Below are 14791 nucleotides of genomic sequence, written 5' to 3'. Positions count from 1 at the left end.
CCTAATTCAATGCTTGAGACAGTTGGTCTCTCCCTCCACAGGACAGCTTTCACACTGAAAATGCAGTAAACGTGCAGGAAGTTCAGTTGATGAAAATGAAGCAAAGGAAACTCCACAGCTGACATCACAGATCTTAACAGAGGACATTGCACCTTAAATTATTCCACAGTTGGGAGATTAACACACTAACGCAGGGCTGTGATTACACTAAACATTTTTCAGTGTTAAACACTTTGTGACATCTGTTCTAGAAAGATCCTATCCTAATCTTTATAAAAAACATAATGACTGTTAAACAATAAATATCTATAATCCCTGCCATATTCAAAGGCCCCTGTCAAACTTTGGGCCCCTCAATCCTTCACTGAATGCACTAACTGTTACAAATACAGTCTTTAATCCTCCCATCCCCAAGCACCCTCTATCCAGCACAGTCCACCTTAGTAAAGTAAGCTGGACTGTGCTGTGCTTTACTTACACCTTATTTCACCAGCAAAGCCAGGAATGTGGAAATGCATTTTTATGATATTAGAAAAGAATTTACATTCGGAAGTCAGGAAGACTTCAATTAGTCCAATTTAGAGTGTAAAGAGATGTTTTAAAAATGTGTTCAATGTTGTGTTTTACCTCTTTCTGTCTCTGGCGGTCTTGTCTCCACAGTCTCTGCTGAGTGTTTCTGAGTTTTCTTCCCTCTTTTTGCAACAGTGAAGTTTCAGGAAGTTTACATGTCAAATGACAAATTTGCACTTTCAAGACTGAATAATACATAACAGAAAATGCACAATGCACAACATGTACAAGACATATTGTACATTGCTGTAAATGGACCGTCCTACTGGCTAATATCTGCAGTGCCAGTTGAGTAAAGATGGTCAAATGAACATTAGTCATGTATCAAAAAGATAAGAGTTGTCTCAGTCGAACTGCATTCAACACCAAAAGACTCACCCTGTTTCCCCATTTTAACAACATGCAGCATCTTAGGGAGTACTTCTGCATTTATGTTTTCTTTTTATTGTGCAATATCTATAGATACTATTCTTAGCAAAGTCCTTTTAGTATATGCATCACTTTGTTGTCAGTATTTCTGATAATTTCCCAGTCTCACTTTAAGGTGCTAGATTATAACTATTTTAGCTAAGCACTGGCTACAATTCTGCCTCAATCATTTACTGTATGCCTACATACTGACCACTGCAGAACCTGTAGACATGGTAGTGTGTGTTATAGGTTAGAAAGACTTGCTAATACACACTGTCACAATCAATTCTGAAAACTTGATTTATGAAAATCTTAATAAAATCACATCCATCCAACAAAGCGGTTTAACCCAGAACATCTCAACACCGAAATAGTACACGGTCTCTGGCAGTGTTGTCCATTTCCTGAATTTAAAGTGGGTTCAATGACATTAAACCATGACAAAATATGTAGGATGCAAGAATGGCTTCCTAATATATGGTAGGAGCATTTATGCAAAATGAAGTGAATGGAGAAGTAGAGGCATTTCTTCAAAATTAGCGTAAAGAGATTATTTTGTGTTATTACTAGCAGTGATACAGTATAGTGAGACACATCCTCAAAAACAGATGAAATTGTGGCATGTACAGTAACCTGCTGATACTGCAAGGAAACCTTTTTAAATTTTAAGTGACTTGACAACTTACTTACTACTACCTACTTACTCAAGTAGACTTAATGTACTTTTGAGGATTTCTCATTATAAAAAAACTGTAATTAACTCATAAAATACTGCATTGTTATAGATTCAAATATCAACATCTTTGATCTATTTCTACAAATCACATTTATTACAACAGTAAAATATCACTTACTGCATACTAACTACAAAACAGCTGCAATGATTAGTCAGTTAATAGATAGAAAATTAATTGCCAGCTGTTTTGATAATCTATTAATTGTTTTGAGTAATTTCTTAAGAAAAAAGTTAAATTCTCCAGTTCCACTTTCTTAAATGTGAATATTTTCTGGTGTCTTTAATCTTCTATGATAGTAAACTGAATGTTGTTGGGTTGTGGACTGTTGGACGGGACAAAAGAAGACATTTTAGGTTGCATCTTGGGCTCAACATTTTTCATGACTTCCTGACATTTAATAGACCAAACAAATAATTGATTAGATCAACAAAATAATCAACAGATTAACTGATAAAGAAAATAATCGTCAGTTGCAACCCTAAATCACAACTCACAGAGGCCATTTTTATTCATAATAAGAATGTTTACTTTTGATACTTCCAGTGCATTTTGCTGATGATACTTACTGTACATACTGTCACTTATCTGAAAACTTCTTTCATCACTGCAACTAGGCTGGCTAATTGTTTCATTTGAATTATATTGCTATCTGTTAACTACATTGTGATTAAAATAAAGGCTTCCTGGCCATCCACAGCGGCGTGAAGTTATCAATCAAGAGATGCCAACTTCACCTGCTGCCTTCAGAAGACTTGACCTGACTGCTTCTAAAGTAGCGCAGTACCCTCCTTTCACCACACAGATTGACTTACACATGTCAGCTGTTGCAACCCAGAGGGGCGCTGTTTCACCAATTCAAAGAAACTCGATGAAAACATGATGACTTTGACAGAATGTTTAAACCATTTATCAGTCTACCTTTAGGTGTGAGTGTTTTGGGAAAGTATTGATAAATAATGTGTCCTTAGTTTACTTCACCTGCATAAATTGAAGTCAATGAAATATAAATAAAAGAAAGCAGCAAACTGTACAATGCATTTTAATCACTCTAGAAATATCACGTTCATGAAATATTACACACTTGAATGTGCATACACCGTGCACTCTCCCATGAATTATACTTGTACAAAGCTTATACATTTTCAGTTCTTCTTGACATTGTCAGAAAGGTGATAATTTTACTTTATGTTTATTACTGAGGTCGTAGAGGGTGGTGGTGGTGTACTGCAGTGCATTACATTGAAAAGTGTTCCCTCACTTCTGCTTTACCAATATAATTGCTGCTGACACACTTGATAGTGGTGTTGCTGTGATCTGTCACAGACACAGTGATGTATATATACAGACGTGGCCAATAATATTGCTACCCTTCCTTGGTACCTTTTTTTAAAAAAACTAAATTTTCTCTGTATTAAGTTGAAACTGACAGAAGTATATGTTATCCATCATTCTTTATTTCACATTGAATATAACTGAAACGTTGCTTTCTATTTACAACTTAACATATTATTTAATACAATAAAACAAATGAAAATGGCATGACCAAAAATATTGGACCCCTTGACTTAATATTTTGTAGCTGTAATGGGAAATTGCTGATCACTCAATAAACACACAAGAGAGCATTGTCAGGTTATGAAATAATGTAATCAAATAATACAATCAGAAGTATAATGCATCATAGTTCTGGAGACAAAGATACATACCACCTAGCTATCTTTTCTTTGTCTGAAAGGTTGGCACTTAACCAGTCCCTTAAATACTACTTGTACAGAATTTATGACATCTGCTTACTAACCTTAGAGGTCAGCAACCAACCCTCAGATAGAAACATAAGTCAAAAGTTCAGCTAACCTAGGAACAGTCTTTCTTCACGACTATATATGACAGTACATAAGCATGCACCAAGTAGCATCACAAAATAACATCACTACTATATTAAATTAAGGACAAACCACACTTTCCTCTAAAGCTTATCAGTTTTACACATAAACATCTACATAACTACAGTTTATCTTATCACTGGCTCAGGTAAGGGTATAACAGAATAGACTTAACTGTTAAACACACAACTGCCTCATCTTACACAGCAAAGAACTAAGTTTAGAATAGATATAGCACAGAGGAATTTAGAACATGTGTGAAACACTAACTAACACTAAACTGAACTTAAACACTGTCTGAAACATGTATGATATATTGAAGAAATACATCAAATGATAACCTGTGATTCAGTTTTCTTTTACATAGCACAGCCTTTGGTGGCAACAACTGCAGTCAAGCGCTATCTGTATCTCTAAATAAGGTTTCTACACTTCTCCACTGGTAGTTCGGCCCACTCTTCTTGAGCAAACTGCTCCATTTCTCCCAGGTTTGATGAGTACCGTCTCCCAATTACAATTTTCAGCTTTTTCCACAGATGTTCAATGGGATTCAGATCAGGACTCATAACAGGCCACTTTAGAACGGTCCACTCTTCTCATCCACTCTTTTTGATGTATATTTGGGATCATTATTCTGCTAGAGCCGTGACCTGTGACTAAGACACAGCTTTCTGACATTGGGCTGTATGTTTTGCTCCAAAATGTCTTGATAGTCTTCTGATTTCATTGTGCCCTGCACAGACTCATGCCCTGCACCCAGTGCCTGAGGCAGCAAAGCAACCCAAAAACACCACTGAGTCTCCACCATGTTTCACGGTAGGCATAGTGTTCTTTTCTTTGGAGGCTTCATTTTTTCTGCTGTAAACATAGGGTTGTTTTCCTCGTGTGACCATGTCCAGCGATGTTGGCTACAGTTCCATGGGTCTTAAACTTCTTATTAATATTGGCAACAGTGGTCACAGGAACGTCAAGCTCTTGATAGATGGTCTTGTAACCTTTATGTTGACCATGCCTGGCTATAACCTCTTTTTCTAATGTCTTCAGAAACTTCTCCAGTTTTCCTTCTGTTTTCCATGTTCAATGTGATGCACACAGTGGCACAAAAAAGCAGCGTGAGTAATTTTTGACTTTTTAACTGGCTGCATGAGTGATAATGTCTTTGTAGAATAAGCATGAATTCAGTTATTTTCACAACTTTTTTGTTTTGTTCCACTGCAAACCAAACATAGACATGCATTGATAATAAAATATTTTTTAACATGCAACTTTAACATTGAAAAATGAAAGAAACGATAAACTACAATACAACAATACACTTTATTTTCAGTTACCTTCTACATCGTGATGCATCATACATTATGCGCATAGTGGGATGTGCATGACTTTGAATGGGCTGTATTAATGGTTATCTGTAGTGTCAGTTAAATAATGATGGTCAATTGTAAGAGATAGTCAAAAATGACAACTTCTGTCATTGATTGAATGCATTCAATAATTGCATATTCAAGAAGTATCTGTATTCTTTCCAATTGGATGCAGCCTATTAGAAAGAAAATATATTTGTGACAGTCCGTTGTTATGGTTCATGGTTTTATGGTTTATTGTACAATATCTGTGAGTTCTGTTCTCAGAAAAGTCACTGAAGTGATTATTCATTTAATGGTATCATTGTATTCTCTCGAATACCTTCCTGTTCGCACATTAAGGAGTTAGATTATAAGTATTTTAAGTAAGAACTGTCTACAAATTTGTCTTTATCAGTTACCAGAAGTAAGAAAGGCTTTGTTGCTACAGACAATTCACCATTTAAATTCACAACAAAAACAGATGTATTTTATATTAAAAACATACTCACTCTGGCCACTGTGAGCCTGGATGATTCTTGCAACACATTTTTAAAAGGGGAAGTAATCTATCGTCTCTGTTTCTATCTTGTTCAACAACAGTACCAGTGCTATAGATACAAATAAGGTCCAAATATTTTAACTTTAAAAGTTAAATTTAATTAAAATCTAAATATCTTTGCAAGAACTATTGCAACTGAAATGTAATCATCATTAATTTCTGGAAATTATTAGAGGAAAACTTCTATTTAACATTCATGCAAATTCACACCACTTTAGAGGATAGTTACACATTTATCAAGTCTGTCTTGAAACAATACCCCATACTGTATGTACATTAAAACCATGTTTGTTTGCTGAAAATATTCCTTCTGTCCATACTGGCCCTGAAGAGAGCCACTCCTCAGTGTTAGAGATCATAATTCAGGAGAAGGGGATCAAAATGTACAGTCTTTATTCTGACCAAAAATTTGCTTCCAAAGTTCAGCTGAAGCTAATAAGAGGCTTCTGCAGTCTAAGTTTGGCAAATCCAGTGGGTATTTTCAAAGGTTACAGCTTCTTAGTATGACGTTCCCTCTTCTATGAGAATCATGAATGACTTTACAAAATGTCATGCAATCCATCCAGAGGTTGAGATATTTCAGTCTGGACCAAAGTGGTGGACCAACCAGCTGTAAGACTGACAGACTCACACTGCCATCCATAGAGCCAAGCTGCTAGTTAAAAACAGGGTTCTTAAACAGGGTTCAGGCTTCAGGTTGATTTTGCCTGAAGTAGAGAAGCACACGAGACATCTAGAAGGGACACTTGAATAAACTACAGGGACACTTTGGGCACATGCAGTACTTATCCTAGTTAAAGGTATATAATATCATTTCAACAAGGAAATTCTGTACAACTTCGAGTCCATTTTTAGTTGCATGGATGGATTTGATCAGCCAAAAAGTGTAAAGGTGTGAAGTGTCCTGATTACTTCAGTTTACCTGAGGTCGAATTTTGCTCTTGAAGATCACTGCTCTGTGGTAGAAAGCTTACACAGTACTGTCATTTACACATCAGAATGACAATCAATCATGTCTGATGAACAGAAGAAACTTAATCCTCAAGTGACTTCACTAAGCTGTACAGTCCTCAAATCTCACCTATTATATCCTTCACATTGGAATACAGCGCAGCATCCTCTGCTTCCTCCTCTTCGGGCACACAATGTTTTATCTCCTCATCCTCCACTATCACGGCCTCCTCCTCTTTGCACTCCAACACTTCATCTGGCTCTCCGCCACTGTCTTGCCTTTCCACTTTTTCCTCTCTCTTAATTTCAGCATACTCTGTCTCTGTGGTCTCTTGCTTCTTTGCTGCCCCCCTGGCACTTCTTTTTTTCAACACGGAGAAGTCAATGCTGGCGTACTCCGCGTCTTTTGGTCCACCATCGAGATCAGGGGCTCCTTTCTCCACCGCCTCAGCTCCATCTTTTGGTGCCTCTTGGTGGTGAGTCTGATCATCTTCCACTGCTTGACCAGCATGTATCTATCAGGTATAATGCAGAAAGTATGTGACTCAGTCAGCATCTGCTACAAGCCCAAAATTGTGTACACTATGCATGAGATCTTACATTTACATTAATGCTAATGCTTTTTTCCACGTCATACCATAATCTTTTAAATGTTTTAATGTTCAGCTCTTAAACACTAAAACTGGTAAGCATTTATTTTTTGTATGGTTTGAAAATAAGTTTGAAGCAAGTCTTGAAACTTGTCTGAGATGTTGTAATCCATCACAATTTGTATCTGCTTTGATTTAATGTTCATGTATGGGTTTTTCCAGGGGGTATTATTTCTTGAGAGATCCCTCAAAGAGCAGTCTTTTCCATCAAATCAAAGTATTTACATTTCATATTTATACTCAAGTTGAATAAAGTGTGTCTGAATGAAATGGTAAACACATATTCATGCATCTTAAATACTACAGCATTCATTCAAAATAGCAGTAAATAATGAATAAATGGACACTGAGGTCATTCAATAAATCTTAAACTATTTACAGTAATATACAGGTGATTTTGAAGAAAATGTTATCAGTAACTAATATATATATATGCTGAATAAATAATGATACCAGCGGATCCTCTTGGGTGGTCACCATCTCCAGGGTCCCATCCAGATTTCCAGAACTCTTCTGTTTTTCTCTGGAGAGGAATAAATTAAAATAGCAATTACATGTCTGTATGAGGATTATCCACAAACAAAACCAGAATGAATGAATTAATGGAATCAATAGGGTACCTATGGCATTTCTTTGCCAAACAGCAAAGGGTTGCTGAAAGAAATACCCCAGTCAAAAATGCAATGATGATTTCCAGCCATGAAACATTTTTTAGTAAACTTCTGGATTGACCTGGATTCAAAAGGAACACAAGAAAAAATATTGTTTTACATGCTGTATACTGTACATGCAACAGCTTATTTCTTTTTGACATCTTGCCCAAATGCAATGTAACAGTAAAAAAAAAGAGGTAATAAAAATGTCATTAAGCAGTGGTCTAAAGTAGCAGAAGTGGTTTAGTTGAGAACACGTACTTTCTTGTTCTGGCGTGTTCATTTGGATGACGGTGAGTTTTTCTTTTGCTTCTCCATTTTCATTGCTGCTGACACACTCAACAGCAGTGTTACTGTGGTCTTTTACAGTTAGGGTGATGGTGCTGTTGACTGTGTGGTTTGACACAGTGGTAATGACAGAGTACTCATTGTGGTTCTTCATCAGTGGCCATTTAATGGTGGGTAAGGGAACCCCCTGACTGATACACCCACAGGTCAGAACTGTTGACTGAGCCACACATCCAGAGCCATTTAGGATCTTTGCAAACCCTTAAACACACAAGCAGAATCACATTACAGCAAACATACAGTAAGCTGATATAGAATGTGAACATAAACTTCCTTTTCAAGAAGATGAGAACAGTCTACTTACAAGTCACAGTTACATCAACATATACAGTCAGAGTACTGTCCACATGTTTTGCTGTACAGATGTAACGTCCAGAATGTTCTGCTGTCACGTTAGTGATGATAAGTGTGGATAGTCCAGTGTCGTTCTGCAAGTTAGCATCAATTCCATTTTGTAGGTTTGTGTTGAGGTCAAGTTTAGTCCATGTGATCAGGGACGGAGGGAAACTTTCAACACTGCAGGTCAGATTCAGAGTGTCACCTTCCTTAACAATTGCATCCCCAGTGATTCCAGGTTTCTTCATATCTGTGGGATGGATTTAAAATAAAATATTAGAATTTAAGATAAGTTCTCTGTAAGAAATTAAATTGAAAAAAAAAAGTATTGTGAATGCATGTATCATCTGCAAAAATGTATTTTTTGATATTACCACTGGAGGGCACCAACATCTCAAAAACGCTTTAGCACTTAAACAGACAACCCAAGTTATTTTATTCTCACTCAACTTGGGTTGAGTGAGTCTGTGAACCACCTGGAGGCATGCACAATGCCTCTATATGTCCAAGTGCTCAGAGCATTTTTTGAAATTTCTAAATTAGACACTAAAACAAATAAAAAGTCCTGCAGTCATAAAATGAAATTAAAAAGCACAGACCATAAGATGGCCCCATATTTATTTTGAAGTGTCAAGCTGTGAAAGTTATTCAGGATGAATATGTCGAACTTTAGGAAAGGTTTTTTTTAACTCATGGATTTTGAAGTTACAGCTACCTGAATGAAGAAAACAACTGTCTAAGAGTAGTATACAGTTTACTTACATATCACTGTTATGTTAACTTCTTCCATCAAGGTGTTGTTCAAATGTTTTGCTGTACAGATGTACTGTCCAGCATGTACTGCTGTCACGTTAGGGATAATAACAGTGGCTATTTCAGTGTCAATCTGCAGGTCACTTTCTGTGCTGATCTTCGGGTCAGTTAAAGTGTCATTCGGTAGATTAGTTTCTGTTCCATTCTTCACATTTTTGTTGGAGAGTTTAGTCCACATGATGAGAGACGGAGGGAAACTTTCAACACTGCAGGTCAGTTTCAGAGTGTCCCCTTCCTTAACAATTGCATCCCCAGTGATTCCAGGTTTCTTTATATCTGTGGAAGAGTTTAAAATAAAATCTTAGAGTTTAAGATAAGATTTCTGAAAGACTACTGACTTATTAATAGTTGTTAATACTGAAATTTTAAAATACATATATATCATAATTGGATACATGCATTGTCTGCAAAAATGTATTTTTTGATACCACCACTGGGGGAGCGCCAACATCTCAAAAAATTAAAAAAAAGGGAGGTTTTAACAGAGAACCCAAGTTATTTAATTTAGATGTGGATTCAGTGAGTCTGAGAACCACCTGGAAGCATTCCAATGCATCTATAGGTCCATGAACTCAGAGCATTTGAAACTTCTAAATTAGAAACTAAAGCAAATCCTGCAGTCATCAAATTAAATGAAAAAAGCACAGACTATAAGAATGCCCCTTATTAATTTTAAGGTATTGGGCTGTGAAAGTTTTCGAGGATGAATATGGTGGACTTTAGGAAAGGTTTTTCTCTGCACTGATTGAACTCATTAATTTTCAAGTTTCAGCTACCTGAATGAAGAAAACAACTATCTAAGAGCAGTATACAGTATACTTACATATCACTGTTACGTTGACTTCTTTTGTCAGGGTGTTGTTCAAATGTTTTGCTGTACAGATATACTTTCCAGCATGTTCTGTTGTCACATTAGGGATGATAAGAGTGGCTGTTTCAGTGTAATTCTGCAGATTAGATTCTGTTCCATTTTTCACATTTTTGTCGGAGAGTTTGGTCCACATGATGAGAGATGGAAGGAAACTTTCAACACTGCAGGTCAGATTCAGGGTCTCACCCTCATTCACACTTGTATTCCCAGTGACTTTCACATCTATGAGACAAAAGGACGTGTTATAAAATGCTATAGCACCTTGAATCCCAAACTTTCCTGCTGTTGATGATGTAAAATTAACAGAGTTCAGACCTAAGCTTTAGAAAACCATCAGAAATGACTTCAGGGAACATCTCTTATCAAACATTTTAGATAGTAAAAATTACTGAGAAAACACAGGACAGTATGTGCTACTTACAGGTCACATTCAGAGTCACCGTCTCCTCTGTAGTTGTGTCACCTGTGAAGCTGACCTTACAGGTGACATCGGTGCCATGGTGTTCAGCTGAAGAGTTAAAGGTCAAAGTTGAGCTGTGTCTCTGTGTGACAGCAGTCAGATTCTCAGTCATGATGTTTCCTGTGATTTGAATGTTGTTCTCTCCTGTTCCTCTCCACGTCCAGGTGATTGTAGGAACAGATCCAGAGCAGAGAACAGGAGCAGTGCAGGTCAGTGTGGTCTGCTGTCCCTCAGTCAGTGGAGGAATCATCACTTTGGGCCTCTGACTCAGATCTAATGGCAGAGAAGTACATGAGTGGAATCAGAGCAGCAGCCTCAAGGTCATCATTCACTTAAATTTGAGCTAAAATAATCAGATATTTCAATGGGGGAGTTGAGTAGGAGTTATAGTATATCAAGAACTGCTTCAGTTCTTACTGGTCTCCCACAGAGGCTGACAAGTGCCTCTGTGGAGTAATGCCAAACATTACTTCATGGCCAGTTAAGACCATAAATAAACCTTAAATGTTGGTGCAGTTCAGAGGTACAACAATAAACATAGTGACTGTACATATTTACTTTGTCTTCATACCTTTAACAGAGACAGTTGCTCTTGAAAGGAATGTAAATCCGCCCGTCCTCGCATTAACTCTGAGTTGATATGATCCAGAATCTGAAGCAGTGAGGTCATTGATGACGATGCTGCAGTTCTTTTGACTCAGGTCAGACTCCAACAGTGACACTCGTCCTTTGAACCCAGTCTGAAGGTTTATGTTGTTCTTGTTTGTGTCGAATATTATGTCAGAATCCTCACACCTGTCTTTACTTGGTTCACATTTGTACCAAACTATATGTTGGGTTGTGAAGTCATAATCAGTAGTGAAGGAACATGGTATCACAACACAGAGTCCAGCCTCTGCTGTTATTTCTCTTTCAGTAAGAGTGATACAGTATCCACCATTCTGACAGTTCACCGATGCACCTGGTATTGCAAATAGAAAGAGAAAAACAGGGACAGAAGATATTTAGATGACATTGCCCAATTATATTTAATAAATTATGAATACTACAACTATGATGTTTCTGTTTTATATAACTATGTCTTGTCTTGTGTTGTCAGCGTCATTGAGCAGACAACCCAAATAAGGTTCAGCATTTAATGTTATTTCTTAATCCATCCTTTCTTTGGTAAACAAAAGATTCATTTCAATAATATATCACAGAGTTTCAAACTAAGTCACTAGATGCTGTGAGTAATGCTACTAATCAGCTGGTGAATTCAGGGAGGAAAAAACTAAAATACTTATCATTTGGAAGCACTTCAGGAAAACATATTTACACATTTATTCTGGCAAATTATTGCTGACTATTTTGTTCACATCCTTAATGCTGGCATCAAAACAAGATGACAAGAAAGATCTATACCTGCATTGCTGCCTCTCACAGAGAAGAGCAGAGTCGCCCAGATGAGAACAAACATCCTAATTCAATACTTGAGACAGTCGGTCTCTCCCTCCACAGGACAGCTTTCACACTGAAAATGCAGTAAACGTGCAGGAAGTTCAGTTGATGAAAATGAAGCAAAGGAAACTCCACAGCTGACATCACAGATCTTAACAGAGGATGTTGCACCTTAAGTTATTCCACAGTTGCAAGATTAACACACTTTACGCAGGGCTGTGATTACACTAAACATTTTTCAGTGTGAAACACTTTGTGACATCTGTTCTAGAAAGGTCCTATCCTAATCTTTATAAAAAACATAATGACTGTTAAACAATAAATATTTATAATCCCTGCCATATTTAAAGGCCCTTGACAAGGTTTGGGACCCTCAATCCTTCATTGAATGCACTAACTGTTACAAATACAATCTTTAATCCTCCCGTCCCCAAGCACTCTCTATCCAGCACAGTCCACCTTAGTAAAGTACGGTGGACTGTGCTGTGCTTTACCTACACCTTGTTTCACCAGCAAAGCCAGGAATGTGGAAATGCATTTTTTATGATATTAGAAAAGAATTTACATTCGGAAGTCAGGAAAACTTCAATTAGTCCAATTTAGAGTGTAAAGAGATGTTTTAAAAATGTGTTCAATGTTGTGTTTTACCTCTTTCTGTCTCTGACGGTCTTCTCTCCACAGTCTCTGCTGAGTGTTTCTGAGTTTTCTCCCCTCTTTTTGCAACAGTGAAGTTTCAGGAAGTTTACACACACACCACTGAGTAACATTTCTCCTCTGCTGAGACTGACAACCGTTTATACAGTTAAAATCTTATACTGTCACAACATGTATTTTTTATATCTAATGACAAATTTGCACTTTCAAGACTGAATAATATATAACAGAAAAACATTGCTTGTTGTTTTTGTTGTAATGATTTATTAGACGTTCTCTGTGACTGTTAAGTAATGCGAAATCTTTTTAAAGGGAAGTAGTGTAAATGTGCAATTTTCTTCCAAAGAAAATCTTTTTATCTTGATGAAACGGAAACCAGTACATGTACTGAACTACATGTTTTTTGTGACTATTTGTTTTGAAGTGTTGATACTGTCTGACTGTATGTCATACCATCTTTTTAGGAAAAACACTTCAACAATGCACAACATGTACTAATGACAAATTTGCACTTTCAAGACTGAATAATACATAACAGAAAATGCACAATGCACAACATGTACAAGACATATTGTGTATTGTTGTAAATAGACCATCCTACTGGCTAATATCTGCAGTGCCAGTTGAGTAAAGATGGTCAAATCAACATTAGTCATGTATCAAAAAGATAAGAGTTGTCTCAGTCAAACTGCATTCAACACCAAAAGACTCACCCTGTTTCCCCATTTTAACAACATGCAGCATCTTAGGGAGTACTTCTGTATTTATGTTTATTTATGTTTTCTTTTTATTCTGCAATATCTATAGATACTATTCTCAGCATAGTCCTTTTAGTATATGCATCACTTTGTTGTCAGTATTTCTGATAACTTCCCTGTCTCACTTTAAGGTGCTAGATTATAACTATTTTAGCTAAGCACTGGCTACAATTCTGCCTCAATCATTTACTGTATGCCTGCATACTGACCACTGCAGAACCTGTAGACATGGTAGTGTGTGTTATAGGTTAGAAAGACTTGCTAATACACACTGTCACAATCAATTCTGAAAACTTGATTTATGAAAATCTTAATAAAATCACATCCATCCAACAAAGCGGTTTAACCCAGAACATCTCAACACCGAAATAGTACACAGTCTCTGGCAGTGTTGTCCATTTCCTGAATTTAAAATAGGTTCAATGACACTAAACCATGACAAAATATGTAGGATGCAAGAATGGCTCCCTAATATAAGGCATATATATGGTAGGAGCATTTATGTAGAATGAAGTGAATGGAGAGGTAGAGGCATTTCTTCAAAATTAGGGTAAAGAGATTATTTTGTGTTATTACTAGCAGTGATACAGTAAAGTGAGACACATCCTCAAAAACAGATGAAATTGTGGCATGTACAGTAACCTGCTGATACCGCAAGCAAACCTTTTTAAATTTTAAGTGACTTGACAACTTACTTACTACTACCTACTTACTCAAGTAGACCTAATGTACTTTTGAGGATTTTTCATTAAAAAAAACTGTAATTAACTCATAAAATATTGCATTGTTATAGATTCAAATATCAATATATTTGATCTATTTCTACAAATCACATTTACTACAACAGTACAATATCACTTACTGCATACTAACTACAAAAGAGCTGCAATGATTAGTCAGTTAATAGATAGAAAATTAATTGCCAGCTGTTTTGATAATCTATGAATTGTTTTGAGTAAATTCTTAAGAAAAAAGCAAAATTCTCCAGTTCCACTTTCTTAAATGTGAATATTTTCTGGTGTCTTTAATCTTCTATGATAGTAAACTGAATGTTGGGTTGTGGACTGTTGCACGGGACAAAAGAAGACATTTTAGGTTGCATCTTGGGCTCAACATTTTTCATGACTTCCTGACATTTAATAGACCAAACAAACAATTGATTAGATCAACAAAATAATCAATAGATTAACTGATAAAGAAAATAATCGTAAGGCCAAAATAATAGGGAAAATAATAGGGAAAGGACATTTTTATTCATAATAAGAATGTTTACTTTTGATACTTTCAGTGCATTTTGCTGATAATACTTACTGTACATACTGTCACTTATCTGAAAACTTCTTTCATCACT

At 36.4% G+C, this 14791-nt stretch overlaps 1 protein-coding gene across 1 annotated transcript; it reads right to left on the bottom strand.

The window, feature by feature from the left end:
- Positions 1-5392: 5392 nt before the first annotated feature.
- Positions 5393-12734, bottom strand: LOC121906323 (sialic acid-binding Ig-like lectin 10). The gene is made up of 11 exons (XM_042425130.1): positions 12677-12734; positions 11993-12101; positions 11160-11549; positions 10550-10861; positions 10081-10350; positions 9207-9533; positions 8413-8694; positions 8022-8309; positions 7728-7839; positions 7561-7630; positions 5393-6972 (listed from the first exon to the last, which is right to left on the bottom strand). The coding sequence occupies exons 2-11, from the start codon at positions 12045-12047 to the stop codon at positions 6577-6579; spliced, it is 2502 nt and encodes an 833-aa protein (XP_042281064.1). The 5' UTR covers positions 12048-12101; positions 12677-12734; the 3' UTR covers positions 5393-6576.
- Between the last annotated feature and the right edge of the window lie 2057 nt (positions 12735-14791).

Source organism: Thunnus maccoyii, chromosome 10 (assembly GCF_910596095.1).
Source record: "Thunnus maccoyii chromosome 10, fThuMac1.1, whole genome shotgun sequence".
Taxonomy (NCBI): domain Eukaryota; kingdom Metazoa; phylum Chordata; class Actinopteri; order Scombriformes; family Scombridae; genus Thunnus; species Thunnus maccoyii.
The sequence above is the reverse complement of the archived record's forward strand: the minus strand, read 5'-3'. Positions and strand labels throughout refer to the sequence as shown.